Below are 19,826 nucleotides of genomic sequence, written 5' to 3'. Positions count from 1 at the left end.
CGGGGCATTGCAAAGTCCAAAGGGCATGACCTGATATTCAAATAGCCCATATTTGGTGCGGAAGGCCGTCTTCCATTCATCACCCTCTTTTACTCGTACCAAGTGGTAGGCTCCTCTAAGATCCAGCTTTGTATATATGCATGCTTTTCTGACTTGGTCCAGGAGTTCAGGGATCAAAGGTAACGGATATCTATTCTTGACGGTGATCTGGTTCAGGGAGCGATAATCTATACAAGTTCTAAGGTCTCCTTCCTTTTTTGGAACGAAGAACAAAGCTGAAGAAGCAGGGGACTTGGAAGGACGAATAAACCCATTTGCCAGGTATTGATCCAGGTATTGTCGAAGGTGAAGGTTCCCAGGCTCGGTGAGGGCATAAATTCTACTAAAAGGAGTAGTAGATCCAGGTATCAGGTCTATCTGGCAGTCATAAGACCTATGAGGAGGTAGAGAGTTAGCCTGATCCTTCCGGAAAACATCTTGGTATTCTAGGTATTCGGGAGGTAACTGGGGAGTCTCTGAAGAAATTGCTGAAAGTGCAACACCAGGTGGAGGGTGACAAGTAGAGACACATTCTGGAAACTGGACCGTTCTTGCTCGCCAATCGATCAGAGGATTGTGTTTCTCTAACCAAGGTATTCCTAGAATAATCTGAAACTGAGGAGCCTTGATCACATCGAACACGATCTTCTCATGGTGTCCATCTTGACTTACTAGCGTCACTTCTTGAGTGGTATGCGTTACTGGTCCGGAGGCTATCTCCGTTCCATCCACCGTAGTAATGACGTCCTTTACAGCCTTGGGACAAAGAGTTAGATTCATCCTCAAAACCATTTCATGATCCACATAATTGCCGATGGCACCGCTGTCGACGTAAGCTTCAATTGCATGTAATCGATCTGGATTATCAGGGCTAATGAGGACCATAGGTATCACGAAATGCGAGGTCACGGAACTGGTTTTCACGCTCGGCAAGAGGACCTCTATTCTTGTCGGGCGAGGTCGTTTCCCTGCTCAGAGATTGTAACTTTGGTAACTGCAGCTCCTACTGCCTTCTTGGCAGGTTTCACCGGACAGTCTCGAAGAAAGTGCCCTGAGTTTCCGCAATAGAGGCATAATTGCAACTGTCTTCTCCTTTCCCGCTCCTTTTGTGTTAGAGGACCTTTCAGGCCCCCTATTTGCATGGGTTCCCCGGAGTCTACTCCTTTGGAAGGAGTTGGCGGTTTGGAAAATACTCGAGCATCAAACTTGGAACGATCGGCCTTCCTGTTCTGCAGTCTGTGATCTATTTGAACGACTAAGTCTATATAGTCCAAACAATCTTGTGGGGGATTCACTACTTGGGCTAATACATCTTTGAGCTCTCCACGTAGACCTCTATAAAACAGCGTAATCCTTTTGTCCTCAGGCCATTGAGTTTCCACTATCAGTCTGTTGAAAGACGCAATATAAGCCAAAAGGTCTTGATTACCTTGTCGCAACGAAAGAAGCTCATTGTCCAAGGCCTGCCCCTGTGAATGTCTTGCGAACAGTTTTTCCATACTGAGCTGAAAAGCTTGAAAATCATGGAGGACCGGATCATCTTGATTTACTAGAGGGATCGACCAGTCTGCCGCATTGCCACTAAGGTACGAAAGCACGAAAGCTACTTTAGCTTCATCAGTTGGAAAGGCTGCTGGCCGGCATAAGAAATGCAACCGGCACTGATTGATAAATACTGCAAACCTCTTTGGGTCACCAGAAATCGTTCGGGCGGAGCCAGAGGTACATTCCCAGGTAGGTTGATCTGCACTGGATTCATAGAGGATGTAGAAGGAAGATTTCCCCCAGATGCGGGTAACGGGGTCTGTCCGGCTTGTGACTGTAGCAATTGTCTAGCGAGATCATCTGTTCGCTCCTTGGAAATAATCAGTTCCCTTCTTAGAGCGTTCGTTTCCTGACGGGCTGCATGCACTTCTGCCCTTAGTTCCCCAAGTAACTGGGCTAGCTGGTCGGTATCCGAGGTTTCCATAGCGCCTGGACGGGAGTTTTGCGGTAGGCTTTGCGTTCTGTAACGCTCACCTGATTCCCGTAGAGGCGCCTGTCTTGACTGGGCGTATACCGTATCTTCAAAGGTGTTGTGTAACACACGGCTGGCTCTTTGGGCTGGACCTCTGTGCACTGTATGTCTGACTCGAAGGGTAAGATGTCTTAGGTAAGTGAACGCCGTGCTCTCCATCTGCCTCGGGGCAGGGTGCTGTAACCAGTTTCTTCACTGGATAAGGGGAGCAGGCCTCTTGACTTCAGAGGACTGCTGTCCGTCGTTTACTGCACGAACAGTAAGTTTCAAGTAATTCTAATGTCTTTAAAAGTCTTTAGTAATGATGTCTCTTGTTTTGCAGGGTTCCGGCGATGGCGGATGACGGGCTGAAGTGAGTTGAAGATGGAGCCCGTGTGATGAATAGAAGCGCCTGGAAGCACGTAAGTAAGCGCTTGTTGCCTGCTTCACGATGCGCTCTAACTGTCTTTTTATTTTGTAGGTACAAGTTCGGAGCGGCTGCAGGGTGCCGGAATACCCACTGGGTTAGATGTGGAAAGGAGTAATGGCACGTGAGTATTAAAGTTCCCCAATGTCTTTAAACGCACCTTGTTTTGTCTTTCAGATGCGGGATGCAGCGGCGAAGGCCTCCGGAGCGTGCGAAGAGTTGGTAAGCTTTTGTCTTTCAGATGCCGGAATGCAGTGCGAAGACCTCCGGAGCGCACGAAGAGTAGGTAAGCCTTTGTCTTTCAGATGCCGGAATGCAGCGCGAGGCGTTGGTGACAGCCGATGGACCAGGTAAGTGAAGCGCTGTCACTGAAGACCGTAATGCTAACCTGTTCTTTCTTGTCTTTATAGATGTTGCTGAAGACTGGTTTCAGGATGGTAAGCCTTTTTCCTTAGGCCCAGGATCAGATGCAGAAGACACGATGAGCGTTCTGCTGCAGAGGATGCAGAATAACGCAAAGCAAGATTCATCCATCGGGTGTGGTTTAAATAGCCTCCTGTAGTGCTTAGGTGTCTCCTTCCACAGCCACGCCTAGGTAAGAAAAGAGTTCCTGCTTTCCAGAAGAGTTCCAGTGTTCTGAACCTAGGGAGTGGCTCCTGCCCCACCCAACTGGAAAAGTAGTTCCAAACAGAAGAGGATCAGAGGCTCAACTGGCAGGCAAGTAAGCAGCTTGGTCTGCTGCAGGTAAGTCCACCCAAGCATTATGAGCCCGGCGCTTCCAGCGCTGGGACTGGGCATATTTATGAGCCTGGTGCCACTGGCGCCAGGACTGGGTCCAAATGGTCCCAATTGGGACTGGTTGGCACTCGGAACCTGGGTTATGGATCTGCTTCCAAGGGAGTTGGGAAAACCCTGACCTTTTGGAAGCAGAGATCATGACAGCCCCCCCTTTTTTTCCAACGTGACAAACCTGCGTGTACAATCAACCTCACATTGGCAGTCAGTGTACACCGTCACTTCCTCATCTTCAAATCTTTGAAACTTGGCAATAAGCGCCACTAATTCTGCAGCCCGTGCTGAGTAATGCAAAGGGAATCTTGCGCTTGTCACTACCTCAAATTCACCTTCTCAGTCCAGCTTTACTATCGTTGGTCCAGTGTGCCTTTCACCAGTTGTTTGATCAATCTTTGATGAACCATCAATAAAGACAACTTCCTCCTCCCAATAACATTTTTTCTAGCTTGGGGAATATCATAACATTCAGTACACGTTGGGCAATCATGTACATAGTCATCCTCCCATTTTGATTCTTCTACGAACTTTGCCGGATTCATTGTCTTGCATCTGATCATTTTAATCGCAGGATTCAAGATTATTACCTCATATCCTGATTCTATCTGTGTAGTCAATGCACTTTTGGGTTTCTCTAAAATCGCAAATAATGCATGTTTTACAAACAATGTTACTGAACACCCCACTGTTCTACTTGAAGCTTTTTCAATCGCGAATGCAGCAGCAGCTAAAGTTGCTCACAAGGGTAATGTCCATGTTTCAGCCGAATATTTTTATACGAAAAGAAAGTCAAATCTTGTGTCTTTGTGAATGGAATTGAAAAGAAAGCATTTTTTGAATCTATAACTGACATATTTGGCCTTAGATGGGATATCGTATAATATTGTTGCTGGATTTGGAACTAAAGGAAACTCAGCTTCGACTATATTGTGGGCGAAAGTCCTGTATAAATCTCCACAACCCCCTTTGATTTTTTCACTGGGTACACAGCCATGTTACAAGCCGTGTTACATGGAGAGTGGGATGGCACCAATATTCCTTGCTTCATTAAAGCAGAAATGGTCTCGAATATGCCTTCATCTGCCTCTCTGGATTTAGGATATTGTTTTGCTCGTGGAAAAAGGGCTACTGGTTTAAGCTCGATTTAACTGCTCCTATCCCTTTTAATAGACCCACGTCATACGGGTGTATGGTCCATAAAATACTTGGAACTTTCTCCAAGTCTTCCTGAAAGAATTACGGTTTCTTGTGTACCAGCCTATTCTCTGTGGTACCTCTACTTTAATTGAATAAAAAAGACCTATAAAAAAACATGCATTCATCGTCTGAATAATCATCCCTAAACAGCTCTTCGGCTGTTAACCGGCTGTTAACCGAAATCCTTCACTGAGGGCTTTCACTGTTCTTCATCCTCTTCCCTCAACATATGTTCCATGAAGTACCACCCTTTCTACTCTGGCTAGTGCTGCTTCTAATAATCAGATCTTCTTCGTCATCCATAGGAATCTCTGACCTAAACAAAAACTCATTTGGTATTCCTAATAATTTACCTATCAACCTGGGTAACCATGATAAAAAACAGTCACTCCATACAAGAATACTTCTGGATCTGAAGGAACTCCTCGTAATGCCTTCTGGCCTGTGAAAGCTAATATAAACTCTCTTACATTTATGCAATGTATCCCCAGAGTAGAACATACTGTTCCTTCATCAGTGAAAGATATCATCATGTTAAGTTTCGTCATTAAGTCACGCCCTAATATATTAACTGTCATCTGCCTAGAATATAACGATGGCATCGTCATGTCAATTCATCTGTAAAAGGAACTTAACTCATAGCCCCAGAAAATCCTTGCACATTCATGGCAATGCCTGACATTGCATATTTTCCCTCACGGACACAGGAACGAGTTGCTCCAGTGTCTACAAGAAATGAAAATGTATTGCCTCCTATCATCACCCTGTTCCTTGGTTCCTCTTGGGGGTCTGGTGTCACTGATAGTACTGAACATATCAGGTCGCTCTGTGGGCTGTACTATTGTGGATATAAATGAATCCCCGTACCTGTGAAAGGATTTCCTCCTACCACAGACACACTCCCTAAATTGGGTGTGGGTGCTTGCTGGGCTACTGTAGTCATATTCCATTGTGGTACCATAGCCTGTTGTGTCTACGCATGCTGAGTTTGTACCTCTTGTGTTTGCATAAGCACTTGCTGTGTTTATCGTTGGGGCGCTTGCATTTGTACTGGCATTTACTGTATCTGCTGTGGTTGCGGCGCATATGTCTGAACCGGCGTATGATCTTGGGCATAATACTCTTGTGGTTCTGTATTATACTGTGGAGCATAGCCTATCCCCCCTCTTGGCGCTTGACAATTGTGTTGATATCTCCTCTACTTCTACATGTTCTGGCTATGTGTCCTTTTCTTACACAATTCCAACATTGTTGTAGTTACCTGCCATTAAATCCTCCCCTTTCCTGAGGATTCTGAAATTCACCTTGTCCTCCTCCTCTAAGGCCATTCCCTCTTCGTCTTGGCTAAAAACGGTTCCCCCCCTTGATCCATGGGATATGTTATGTTATTTTACAGCACTTGTTTCATCTTCTGTTACCACGCCTTCATTACTTGTCAATACCGCTCCCTCTATGGCTAATTTTGACCATTTATCTGTACTAACTTTGCCTCCTCCTGCTTTGTGCCCTCGGCTTTGTTCCTATTCTTCTCTTGCAACAATCGGCAGTGGAGCACAATCGTCAGTTGTATTTCTGGCCATGGCTTTGCTTCCATTCCCACCTGCTTCTTCATTTGCTGTTGCACTGGCTCAGCCAGTCTCTGACACAAAATGTGGTCAAATAATGCTACCTTTTTATCCCACTGTTCATGAGTCTCCAGACGCCATCTCTCTTGAATATCTTGAATAAAGATGATCTGGTCTTCAACCTCCCCCATTTTCCTAGTCATAATCGCACCCATATCTGATGTATCAGGATATTGTACGCTGAGCCCCCGCCATACATCTGCTATGCTATTATTAAATGGGGCTCCATCGTGTGTCATGTTTTGTACAGTCACACCTGCATATCCGCTCTCTTCCAAATATCGTCAGCTCTCTCCCCTAGAATCAAAAAATAGTCCATAGGCGCCCCTCTGCGAGAACTAACACGGGCCATTGACCTGTTCTTTGGGAAAGTACCCACTCGAGAGTCCGCAGCCACACTTTAGCTCACTGTACCATTCACAGATGGGAAATATCCATTTGCATATCAGTCTTTGTCCCACCCACATGGGCAGTCCAGCACTGAAATGCTATGGCAATTCCCTTCTGAAAAAGAGTACCAACAGCAACCCCATACACGTGTTTCAGCCTTTTTCAGCCTCATCAGTGAGGTGGAGCTGTCCCTCTCTGAGCACAGTGAGCAAGGGGTCCACGTCTGCAAGACCCTAGAAAACCTAGGGTGACTAAGCCTAAGTCCCTTAAATAATAAGAAAATAGTCCATAGTCGCCCCTCTGCAAGAACGAACATGGCCCATTGACCTGTTCTTTGGGAAGGTACCCACTCGACAGTCTGCGGTCGCACTTTAGCTCACTGTACCATTCACAGATGGGAAATATCCATTTGCATATCAGTCTTTGTCCCGCCCACATGGGCGGTCCAACACCGATATGCTATGGCAATTCCTTGATGAAGATCCTTCTGTATTTTTTGAGATTGTATACTCTTCTTTATCCCTCATTTGCCTATATAAATCCCCAGGTCTCTTCCATACATCTTCTGTTTCTCGCTCATCAGCCCATGTTGATAATCTCGGTATTCCTTGCATTTCCCTGCGGGGCTGTTGTAATCCTCTCTCCTCCATAAATCATTCTTGTGCGTCAATCTGCGTCATACTACTATGAGAACTTTTAATCCCCTACTTCTCTTAGTTTCTTCTCTTTTCCTCATCTCCCTCAATTCATCTTTCTCTCGCATTCTTTGCAACCTACGTACTTTCATTCTTTGTGCTTCTACCTCCTCTCGTCTCTTCTAGTCTCTCCTTTTATTTCCTTGCTTTGTACCTTCTGTTCTTCAGTTCGTTTACATTCTTTCCTTCTCTTCTTAATATACTCTTCTTCCTTCTCTTTCTTTTCCCACTCTTCTTTCCTCTTTCTCAAACCCCATCAATGCCCTTGTCATCCAATTTAAGCAATATTTGTCCTCCCATATATTCATTCTCTACTATTGTTACTCCCGTAGCTTTGTCCCTTATTTCTTTGTGTTTCCTTTCCTCCTTCTCTATCTTCATCTGTCTGCCTTCCCTGTCTTTTCTTCTATCACGCCGATTACTTTCATCACGCGTCAATATATGTTGCGTTCTCTGCTTTTACTCTCTTCCACATTGTCCTCACTGTTATAAGCGGCGGGTTCATAGGTCGAATTAACGTACCCTGCTGATGCTTTCACTTCCTTTAAAGGATTAAATCCTTTCTCCTCTGTACCTGCACTCTTATTTTCAAGAGGGGAAAGGGCAGCCGAAGGTGTTACATCCTCCCCTTTATGCTGATTAAGCATCCACTCCTTCTCTGCTGGATCTTATTTCTCGCTCTGATACATCTTCCATAACTCTAAAATGGCTAGCCTTTTCTGTAACTTCTTTTCCTTGTATGTGGCATGCAAATACGTCGTCATATGTCGCAATATTGTTTTTGACAACAAACTCTCTTGAGGCCACGGCATGACTGTCTTATTCGTCGTGCCTTGGACCCACTCCGAATGATATTTCATTATCCTAGCTGTGTAACTTGGCAATGTTCTACATAAGTGTAGAAGAGGAGTGTCCCCCATGATGACAAGTCGATCTCGACTGTCAATATTACCCAACCTTTTATTTGGTTCTTTATTTTATCAAATATACTACGCTGATCAATTTGAGCAGGCACCATCAATCGCCACTTATTATTCAAAATGTTAAATATTTTAACCACTTTAAAATAAATCTGTACAACAAAGTTCTTTTTGATCCTACATTTACACTTTCTATCAATGTTTAGTATCTTGTTGTTTCATTATTGACATTTTAAGAATCTCTTTTGTATTTTATTTATTACGTTCCTTTGATTTTTACCCTTCTGATTGACGTGAATCCCTTGATAAGAAAAAATCTATCATTCACCTTCATTTTGTACTATCGTTTTATACTTATTAGTCTAAACACAACGAAACGTGTTATACTAACATATTATAGCCCCATACACATGCACTTTTATTACGCCTTCCTTTACTATGTTTAGTAACTGTATCTCTTCTCATATTTACTCCTTTTTAGAGTTTGATATGCACTGTTTTTTGGCCTTGCCTTAGGAATCCTTTAAAAACCCTATTTAGAGTCTTTTTAGTACGTACCCTTCCACCCCTCTTGGAACCAGGAAACGAGGTATCTACTTCTTGTCTTTATAATCCCCCAAAATCCTGTTACTTCTATAGATACATTTACAATACAGTCCCTCCCCCTATTTTTGCCACTTCTGATGTTCTACCTACGTCCGTGGCTCAGCTCGAGTCCCTCGGCATCGTGGCACAGCTCGAGTTCCTAGGCATCGACTCTCCCTCAGCCGACCGGTTTGCCTTCCATCCCCGGGGCACCTGCATGGACCGGATAGGAATTTTGTCAAAGAAAAACCTGTCGACCATATCTTCTTAACACTTGTTTATGCGCTCCGATCTCCACAGGAAGATCCTCGGTCTTCTGGCTAATGGCGGGGGCAGTCAAGCGTCCAGAGGTCTGGATTTGGGCCTAGGTCAACTGGACCTGAGCCATCCACACTGCTACCAAATGTGTTCTAGCACCTTGAAGCATCACTTGTGCTATATGGGATTACCAATAAAAGATCTAAGTCCAAATAACCGGACAGACTCAAAGAATATGGCAAAGTACTACTTTTGGTCTCAGTTTAATAAAGCAGGGGAGAACTGGCAGACAGTGAACTGATGCTTGCACACTCACACACAAACTTGATTATACAGGGGTTTTATACCCCACTATACGTCATCTGTGACATCATTTTACGTGGCATTTTATAAAACCTATTGAGGTTAGGGATTGGTTAAGGTAACATATGTACCTAAACTATCTATAGGGGTTAGTACATCATTGGCTGCCTCTTATCTATAAGGCATGCCTCGAACTATATACTGATTATATCAACGAAAATGGTAGCATATTGGTATATGCAACATTGTATAGCAGACTGCCCCATAGACTGTCTTATTGGTTGGCATTCTGACCCAACATTGGGCTTTTCAGCTAATTGGCAGCATGTAAGAGAAACCAAACCCAGGAGCTTTAGTCATTTCAGATTAATCCCTGCTTTCCCAATTAATCCATCACAGCTCATCAGTCCGGCCATGAGCCAACGTCTTCTCTTCTGTAGATGACCTTGTAGCCTGCTCACTGTTCTGGAACATTTAAGGAAGTGTAGCACATCACTATCTTCATCCAAAAGCTTAATGAATAGCCCTTGTTTTTTACTTCTGAATCACGTGTGAGGAGACCACAAATATGTCCATTTCAACCTTCGGTTTACTGCTATTTGATTTAATTATACTGGGTGTGCTTGCTCCTCTTAGCCTCTCGAGACTTGCTCACTCCATCTTGCATAGACTTGCAACACTTTTAATTGTTCCATACTTGGCTCTTGCAGATGTTTTCCTCTTCTTTAATCTAAGAGGAATATGTCTCTCGCTTCTAGCTCATCCGTCTGCCTCCCCTTGTGCTTTGTAATTATTCTTCAAAATATCCTCGTTGATCCCAGGCCAGCATAGACTCCTCTTCGTTTTTCACACAAAAATATTCTTAAGCATTTCCTGATTCTGCATCCTTGGTCTGTCTCTGAGATAGCTTAGTTGAAGTTGATACATGCCTACGTCCATTTTCCTTTCATGGCCGTCTTTGCCACTCTATATTTTCTTTTATAGCAAGCTTCTATATATCTCTTCTACCTTGCGTTACTGGGTATCTACATTTATTGATCAGCAAGTTCATGTATCTTCTTTGTATATACGATTACTTTATCCTTAAGTACGTGTTTTTCTTGTTACTGCGGTTACATCATCACTCTTAAATATGTTCATATTTTTTTGGCATGTCTTTGTGTATATTCTTTATGACATCAATCTACCCTCTTCAGATTTCACTTAACACTCCATAATGTCCAGTGGTGCGTGCTGACATCCTTCTATGCTACATCCTTCCACTCTTTCAGTGCAAGGGTACATTCTCTATGGTTGTCTGAGTTCATATTGTCTCTTGTACACTCATTGTGGTATGGGGACAATACATAGGTCCCATTTATAGCTCTTCTGCTGCTATTCCAATATGATGGCGTAGAGCGGCCAGGAGTTAAGGAGAACTCGTCCATCTGCTCCTCTACAATATGTCTTCAGGTTTGAAACCAGCACCTCGTGCAATGTTGTCCATCGAATTCATTCTTATGACATCTAAGTGTTATTGAGGGACCACCTCATATATTTATATCATGCATAACAAGAAGCTACATGTATGTAATGGCTAAAAGCAGTGGACATTATCACACAGATACAATATAAGCCAGAGGAGAATGTATGGAGTTCTCAAGTCATCACAGATACAGGATTGCTAGGAAATAGTGAATGAATTCAGAAGCATACAGAGAAGGTATAATATAATAATTGCATTTACACCACGATGGATGGGGAGACAGACAGTGCAGGGGTAGATGCATTGCACATTAAACTAGAAGGGATGAGTTAGAGAGGTGAAATGAGACAGTGACTTCTAAGAAAATTGCATGGGGTTACACTGCAGGGGGTGATGCTGCAAAGAGAATGGCAAGAATGCAGTGTGAGAGAATTAATGCTTCAGGGAAAGAGAATACATCAAAAACTAGACTTCAAAACAGTACTGTACCTACTTGTCCTGGTGCTTGATAGTGCCATTTTCTTGATGAGCTGTATCCACAGTGTCATAGTATACATCTGCCTGCGACATAAAGGTCTACGCATTAACAGCCATTGCTTTAACTCTGATGGTTCTAAGCTTAGCACACCCATTCAAGTAATAGTGTTGCTCTTTTGTGTGAGTGTTTGATCCAGAAAGCAGTACAATATGCTTTAACACAAAGGCCACAACTGATCCCTAAAATTGAGATTGTGGTCTGAAGCTCAGGAGCATCCCGACTGCAGGGACCAGGGGTATTGGCGCTGTGATCCTGCCTGAGCTTGCAACTGCCTTTGACACTATCAAGACCACCACTCTTATTGCCCATTTATAGTTTGCCGGAGTAGTGGCACAGTGCTGTCAATGATTTCCTCTGTCCTCTTAGACAGACACAATATGTCGCTTTCTCCAATACATATCCAATCCAGAGTCCCTGATTGGTAGTGCCTACCCACAGGTCTTTGCTCTCGCCACTTACTTGCAGCATATACCAGAGCCCTCCTACGTCTCTAATTGGATCCTTTTTATTCTTTGACCCTATGCTGATGAGATATAAACTATTTTCAGCACAGATGTCAATTCCCCATTCTTTTCCCAGTGAAAAACAGCCCTTGATGCTTGGGTGTAATCAAGCTGACTGAAACTAAATGAAGACGTAACTGAAAACCATTTTACCTCGGACTCCCTTCCTTATGGCCCTCTTGCACCAGTAACTGGCTTTCTCCTTCTTCTGGAAGTCAAAAACCTTGATGTCTGTGTTGACACTTTTTTTTGCTTGTTTCTGGGTTGATTCAGTAAGGCATTCCGGGTTGTTCCATTTAAAGTATAAACTCTAATCAAAATTCCAAAAACAGTGTGGTTAATGTCTTTGATTCCACTGGAATGGACTAGAGACCCTTGCATCCTCCTAATTCGCAGGCCACAGTGATCCCAAAAGCTCTTCTTTGACTCTTGGGACAACTCTGCATTGGTGTCCTGTGGCCAAGAGAATGCAGTTAGACCCATGTTCATTGTTTACTTGAGATTTCATAAAATGACCCTGCCATTCTATATCCAGATATTGGAAGCATTAAATACCCCTTAAATGTGTACACTCCTTACCTACCAAGTGCCTGGAATTTCTGCATCACTGTAAAGATCAGGTTGGTGGCCGTAGTTTCTCCATCCTGCTCCTCTTCTTTGAAACTCAGTTCTTCAAACCATCCAGTCCATTGACGATCAACTCACCATACACAAGGACATCAAGTCCTGGCCTTTCACCCAATAAGCCCCTACACCCATGGTATCACTAATTTGCCAAATTAGGGGTGAGAGACCATCTGCTTGGGTTATATTTCCTCTCTATAAATTTGCCAAATGAACATGTAAGTCAAAGACCTACAATATTTTGAGAAAAGCATGTTTTCATCATTGCAACAAGTGTAGGGGTCAAAATAGCACATACCTTTGCCATAGCGGTTTTTGATACATTAAACAAAGTGAATTTCATTTGCTTTGTGGCATTGGAGATGGAGGCACGAATCTTGTGAAAGCTTTGTTCGTCACTTTCAGTTGCTTTAATTGCATGAAAGATTTTTGGTGAATATGTGATGTTTATTCTTAGAAATAATAAAGTATAACATCTTGATTATTCTACCTTGCTGTTTATTTCAGGTGTTCATAGAGCTCACCAAAGAACAGGACAAAGATGATTCTGACCTTGGTTTGAATACAACATTTGATTGGAAGCAACTTCACGAAGAGGATGCCTGAACTCTTTGAAAACCATAGGCATATTTGTAATCATTTCATAGATTTGTGTATGCTCAATTGACCCTGAAACACATTTACAATTATCTATTGTGCCTTATGATAGACAACTATTCCAAGGTGAATGAGGAAAACGAATGCAGTCTAGCTGCATCGAGGAGGAATTTGCTGGCTGCCAAGATAGTCATGCAGCAATCATGGTCCTGCAATGCCACCTTTGGCTAGTTCCTCTTCACCTATCAGCCTTTGCCTACAATATATTTTACTTAATGAGCCAGAAGTCTACCAAGGGGGACTGAAATACAAGTGCAGATTATCTCACAGACTGGAAGCATGCTGGCAGCTGCATTGTATCTCAGATCCACATTGAGCTCAACATGACAGAACACACACAGTTCAGTTAAATAGTGCTCAAGCACTCATGTTTACAGGAACATCTACACTGTAAAGGTTATGTCATTTATTTCCAAAACTGTTTCGGAGAATGTACATCTGTTGACAATTCACACAAGTAACCATCTTGATAACAGTCAGGAACACAGCAGCTGTTGAGATAGCTGTCCTTATTGGATATTGGAAGATATTACTAATGGCTGGTGCCTTTGAAAGATCTGGAAGGGTGGGACAAAGTCTAATACATCTCTAATGTTCGGGTATGCCTGACTTTGCCCCAGGCCTAACAGCATTCCAGAGGAGCCATCTAATATGAACATTTCTAATTACCCTACAGATCATTTCGCAGAGCATATGGGCACATAGTCCTTGAAAACCAATTCCCATCAAAACCCATTATAATTTGAAAAAAAAAGTTCGACATCACAAACTATGTGTGGCTGCAGTACTTAATTCACCCCAACCTCCTGTGGGCCTATTTTCCAAATGTCTTTGATGCTCAATTGAAGATAATTAAATGGTTTAAAAAGTAAACCACCCTCTCGAAACTATGACATATATTAGGTGGGACCCGCAGAGAATTCTACAATTAAAGTCCCCTCAATGAAGTGTCTGAAATAATGCTTTCCAAATACGCTAAATAAATAAAATAAATACACTTAGTAATGTAACAATTCAATTCTAGCATTCCTGGGATATGCAGAACATCAACTCATTACACTGGAAAATGAATTAAAAACACTATCAAATGACACCCTGGCAAAATCTACTAAGCAGAGCAGAATCAAACACTAGTAGTCAGTCATGAGTAAGAAAACAAACTGCGATGTGAGGAGTGGGAGAGCGCCTAAAAGCTAAACTCCCTTTGTAGGTGTGCGCAGCCAGAGTAAAGTCAAAGCCTCATTGAATTACCCTTTGGCACACTAATATTTGCTAAGGCCACGGTTAAGGGATTAGCCTCACCCAAGGTGTTGTGGGGATGCAATTATAACCAGTTAAAAAGAAATACAGAGACAAGCAACATTTTCATACCAAGGTTATTATGAAAAGAAGAGTACTAAAATTGGTTATCCCTAAAATGTGTGCATAGTTCAAAAAGTAAAAAGGAGATTTCAAGATGGCCGCTCTCTGGTGGAAGACGTGCTGATCACAGCTCGTCCCCGGCCTGCTTCGAAAGGTGGCAACAGCAGCATATTATGCATAATTGCCCTCCCCCTGGCGGCGGATAAGTGCACAGGGAGTGGGGGCACCCACATAATATCACCCAAAACAAAGGCATTTTCGGTGGGAGCCCCAAGCGGCTACGCCAGTGTGCGGCGGAGCCAGAGATGACCAGGAGCGGGGAAAAGGACTAGCACGTGGCTCATCCATCGGAGCACCTGGTTCGGCACTGCTGCATTGTGAGGTTGAGTTGGCAGCCAATGAGCAGAGACCCCCGAGGGGCATCTAGGAGGAAGGGGCTGGCACCGGAGCAGAGGAGCGGCGGACGATCCGCAGCCGAGACAGGCTCCAGGAACAAGGAGGAATGAGGCGGCCTCTGGGGGGGAACGAGAAAGACCCCAACTCAGCGGGGACACTATTAGCAGGTGAGGAGCGGAGGGGGGCCCCCCTACAGCAGTCATAGCACAGACAGAAGATAAATAGGGGGAGGGCCCCGCCCGATAAATAGGGGGAGGGCCCCGCCCAGAGTTACAGAGCAGACTAGCCCCATCTGCAAAAGGGGAGGCCCAGGAAGTGAGAGGAGCCCGGAGGAGCGCAAGAAGGGGGGCTCCTTGAATGGGAGAACCCCTGCAGGGGATAAGTGCAGCCGAACAACAGTGAGAAAAGAACAGCCCCCCTCGGTGGAAGAGTGTGGGGGCCTGAACAGCACAGAGCCCACATTGCTGCTCTCTGGTGGAAGAGTTTTGGGGGCCCTGGCAGCACTGGGCCTTCAGTGCATCACAGACTCCCTACATCCCGCCAGCCCAGTGGGAGTACTCCAAACAAAGGGGACTCAGGCTCAGTTTGATCAGAAGCAGTGCAGCCTGGGGCCAGCGGGGGAAGCCATGTTGGTGAAGAAGAGGCACGCCAGTGCACCATACGGAGGAGCGGACCCCAGCATCAAGGAGCTCAGAGCCTGATCGGCAGCCAGCCAGAGAGGGAATATACAAAGGGGCACATGTCTAAAGCCAAAGGCAGGGGAAGGAGCAAGGAGACCCCGGCTCACCTAACGGTGGCTGCCCGAGGAGCAGAGGGCACGCTAAGCAGGTGTTGGTTTTTGGATAAACAGAGGGCCCATAAGCCTACACTACCCTCAGACGTAGCCACAGCAGGAGGCGAGACCCCATCACCATCGAGCCCCATGACAGTCAACAAGGAGAACATGGTGCAGTGCCTAGCAGATTCCCAGGAAAGGAGTACAGGGTCCTTTCAAGAACAGTTCTCCTCCTTAAAGTCGGACTTCAAGGGAGCAGTGCAGGAGATCAAGGGGGAACTCTTGCAACTGGGGGAACGAGTAGACACGAATGAGCGGGCTCTTCAAGAATTGGCAGAAGACATCCAGGAAAAACAATGAGGCGCTGGAACTGGCACGAATGTCGCACAAACTAGAGCTCCAAGGCGAAGACCTTGAAAATAGGTCACAATGATCAGAATTTCGCCTTAAGAATGTCCCAGAGGTCAGAGACCATAAAATGGCAGTCCAATGCTTCTTTGCCAAGCTCATTCTGGCATCTCCCCCCACCCCAGATGGTTTCAACTTGGACAGAAGTCACATGGTGGGCCCTATAAGGAAAGAGCCGGGATCCCGCTCGAGGGACGTCCTAGCAGCATTTACGTCCTACGACCAAAAGAAGTTGTTCTGAAAGCCACCCATACGGCCACCTCACTGAGAATCAACGGCACAGAGGTCCAACTTTTTCAGGACCTGGCACAATCCACTCTACTAAAAAGGACATTGATGGGACTGGTTGTTAAAATCCTCAACCAAGAGAAGATCCGGTACAAGTGGACCTTTCGGTTTGGCTTGCTGTTCCCTTGGAAGGGAAGGCAATGCAGGGTAACAACTTATGAGGAAGGCATCAGTGCTGTGGTGCCTGAAAGCTGTGACAGGGCCTCAGCCCCACATGACTTGGGTTTAGGTATCCAGAGGAGGAAGCAATGGTACATGGCACAGGAGAGGGGGCGAGGACCAGACCCGCCTCATGGAAGACAATGGGGCAGTCAGGCAACGCAATGGCAAGAAGGAGGGGATTGAAGAGCATCTATCCTAAGATTGCTAATCAGGAGTGTGCTGTAGTGATCGCGCTTGGGAGTTCCGAGTGGTGACAGTAGACACAGGCAGGGGCAGGGAACAAGTTGGGGGAGGTTGCTCTCTTGGAATCTCAAGTAGGGACTTAGTGTGATCTCTTCACATTTCTTGAGCCCAGGTAGTTTACCGTTATATGGTCGGCGGTATGTCCCGAGGTTGTTTCTAGGAGCCATTGACCGGCCTGCATGGTTGCTGGGATGGAAAGAGTAGTGGAAGAGGGGTGGAGATGGAGCTGCAGTACACATTTTTTGGCATTAGGTGACGGAACAGGGAGGCCAAGAGAGGCGGAAGCTCTGGCCGTAGCATAGTCGGTGGGCAGACAAACCCTGTAGCGTCTCAAGAGGAGACAGAGAAAGGAGGCCAAGGGGAGGCACGGGAGGAGGCCATTGAGAGGGATGAATGTTGGGTTCAAATTCGTCACTTATAATATTAGGGGATTCAATTCCCTGGCAAAGCGGTGCAAGTTGGCCCATTTCTTGAGGCGGGAGAAACCGGACTTTCTCAGGCTCCAAGAGAACCACATTCGTAAGAGTGATAAATCGAGGTAACGATTGCAGATGTAACCCACGTCTTTCCCCAATGTTAGTGGGAACAGAATGGGGAAGCTATTGGCAAGGCAACTTAAGCAGAGGGGAGCGTCCCAGACAATACTGAAAATTTGGCAAGGAGCAGAAAGGATGTGATGGATACTGAGTGAATTCTTAGGTGTTTCGAGCGCTTTTATGGTGATCTCTACCTCTCAGATGGGCCCCAAGAGGACCCACAGACAGCGTACCGGAACCTGATAGTGCTGCCAACTCTTTCGGAGGAGGACAGAGAGACCCTATAGGGGGGATATCACAGAGGAGGAGGTTTGCATAGCTATCGGGACACTCCTCCCATATAATATATAGGATCCTGGCACCTAGACTCGAGGGTTGGCTTCCAGACATTATTCACCCCGATCAGTCGGGATTTATTAAGTCCTGTCAGACTTTTGAAAATATAGGGCGTGTATGCCATCTAGTGGAGAAAGTCCTGCTTGCCTTTGATGCCAAAAAGGTGTTAGACTGTGTGGAGCGGTAGTTTCCATTTCTTACATGGCACGCATGGGATTCGGGGAGCGGTGTCTTTGGCGTGTACAGGCCAACTATCAAGCACCTACCTTGCACCTGTCCATAAATGAACAGATCTCATATCCCATTCGCCTTGAGAAGGGGACCAAGCAGGGCTGCCCATTATCTCCCTTGCTCTATGCAATTTCCCTACAACCCTTTTTACAGTCCCTGCAAGATGCACCAGCTGCGAATGGGGGGTCCACAAGACAATGGCATTTGCTGATGACATGGTCCTGGCCCTCTCAGAGCGGGCTGCTTCTCTCGAGGCAGTGGCCCTGGAGATTGCGTCTTTTGGGGAAGTGTCGGGGCTAAAAATGATTGTGCACAAATCCGAGGTGCTGAACCTCATGCTGCCGAGGGAGGCCATGGGAGAAGCACAAGGGCGTTCCCCGTTCCAAAGGGCGAAGGAGAAAATTAAACCTGGGGGTCCATATAACGAAATCCTTAGACCCATTGTATGAAGTATCAATGTGCTACTGTATTTGCTACTGTGTTTCATAAACTCCCAGGATTCTAATAAGCACTAAATGTGCAAAACATATGAAAGTATCCATAACAAATCTATATATGTATGTGTATGTGAACTAAGTGCATCATTATCATGTTAATAACGCATTCTCCCCACGTACCTAGTTGCATGTAATGTACCTGATATAGATTTGCTATTATGTAAACGTCAGATATATGATGACATGTTGTCTGCATACCGTTTGCACATGTATTTTACTGCCTTACCCTCATCCTGTGGAGCAAAGAAAATTGTTTTACCATGCTCTGTAAACTTGTAACCTCTGTAACCAAGCTGTAAGCCCTCTTGTCACATGCGCCCTGCTACCTCAGGGTCCGGCGCGCACAATAAATAAATAAACAAAGTACTTATTTATTTCACATACACGTGATAAATCCAGCTGACTGCGCAAGCGTGCGCATACTCAGTCATGACTTATATTTAAGCAGTGGGGGTAGGGCTGCCAAAATAGCAGAGGCATCTTTCTACACATGAAAGCAGTGGGGACAGGAGAGGGGGCTCTCCGCCATCTGTCCACATTGGCCTCTCAGCCCTTGGGGATGTTTCTCCATGCCCCCCCTCTTTCACACATGCACGCGTGCTCGAATCCCTCAAACCCCACCCCACCCCCCACTACTGCTCTGCTGCTACCTGTGCTGTGGCTATTTGATGTGCGATGCAAGCTTGCACTCCTGCCACACATCTGTATGAGAGGCATGCATTGCAACCAGTCAGTGCCCAAGTTCAAGGCGGGGCCATTGGCGATGGGCCCTAGGGTTCAAATCATGGCAAGCAAGTGTAAAAAACACAGAAATAACATAAAATAACATTGTGTTTATTGAAATATCTTGAAACAAGTACAAATTCCATAAAAAACCACCCCGACAACATATAAATCGTTAAAGTATCATGTCGATATCTGTATTTTCCACATCCTGAACGGAAGCCTACAATCACCATCATGAATGGTATGTCACAAGAAATAGTGAACAAAAATACATTATGATCACCAGGTCCAAGTTATGGGGTACCATCTATGCATAAAAACAGCGAATGAAGCCAGGGGAGGAGAAGTGTTGAAATTGCACTTTGCAGCACTTTGCAGGTGGAGACATTAATCCTTGCACCACCTTAACAACCATCATATCTGGACCTCTTGTTTGGGAAGGAACCTCACGGTACGGCTCCTGAAACGGTGTGATTGATAATGTAAATGCATCTTTCAGATAGCTCAGTGAGTTCAGTGCTCTCTACTGAGAACTGTGCTCATCCTCAGATCTGCCAAGTCTGGCCAAGCCAAGTTCAGCCAAGGTCTTTAAGACAAGCCCCTGCTGGGTTGCTACAAACCAAATGGCCTCAGGCTGCCCATGTGAATGCGTGGGGTGGAATGCACCGAAAACTGATGCCTTGCTTTCCCCTGGAAGCAGCGCTTAAAGGACATGCCCACCCTAATAACCATGCCCATCCCATCCTAGCATCTTCCAGCACCCCACCTAAACACCTATCGTGCACCTCAGCACAGAACACCACCCACCCTGGTTTGCTGCAGCTCTACAACCCACACCCACACCCACAAACT

At 45.3% G+C, this 19,826-nt stretch overlaps 1 protein-coding gene across 1 annotated transcript in view; it reads left to right on the top strand.

Annotated features, from left to right (window-relative positions):
* The window catches only part of LOC138583119 (ATP-binding cassette sub-family A member 9-like), a 2,601,648-nt gene extending 2,583,026 nt beyond the window's left edge, over nucleotides 1–18,622 (top strand). Inside the window, exon 39 of the mRNA XM_069655079.1 lies at nucleotides 12,865–18,622. Within this exon, the coding sequence (XP_069511180.1) occupies nucleotides 12,865–12,963 (99 nt within the window). The 3' untranslated portion in view covers nucleotides 12,964–18,622. The remainder of the gene's footprint in view (nucleotides 1–12,864) is intronic.
* Nucleotides 18,623–19,826: the final 1,204 nt, after the last annotated feature.

The sequence above is a fragment of the Ambystoma mexicanum genome, chromosome 3q, assembly GCF_040938575.1.
Source record: "Ambystoma mexicanum isolate Mex_15411 chromosome 3q, UKY_AmexF1_1, whole genome shotgun sequence".
NCBI lineage: Eukaryota > Metazoa > Chordata > Amphibia > Caudata > Ambystomatidae > Ambystoma > Ambystoma mexicanum.
The sequence above is the reverse complement of the archived record's forward strand: the minus strand, read 5'-3'. Positions and strand labels throughout refer to the sequence as shown.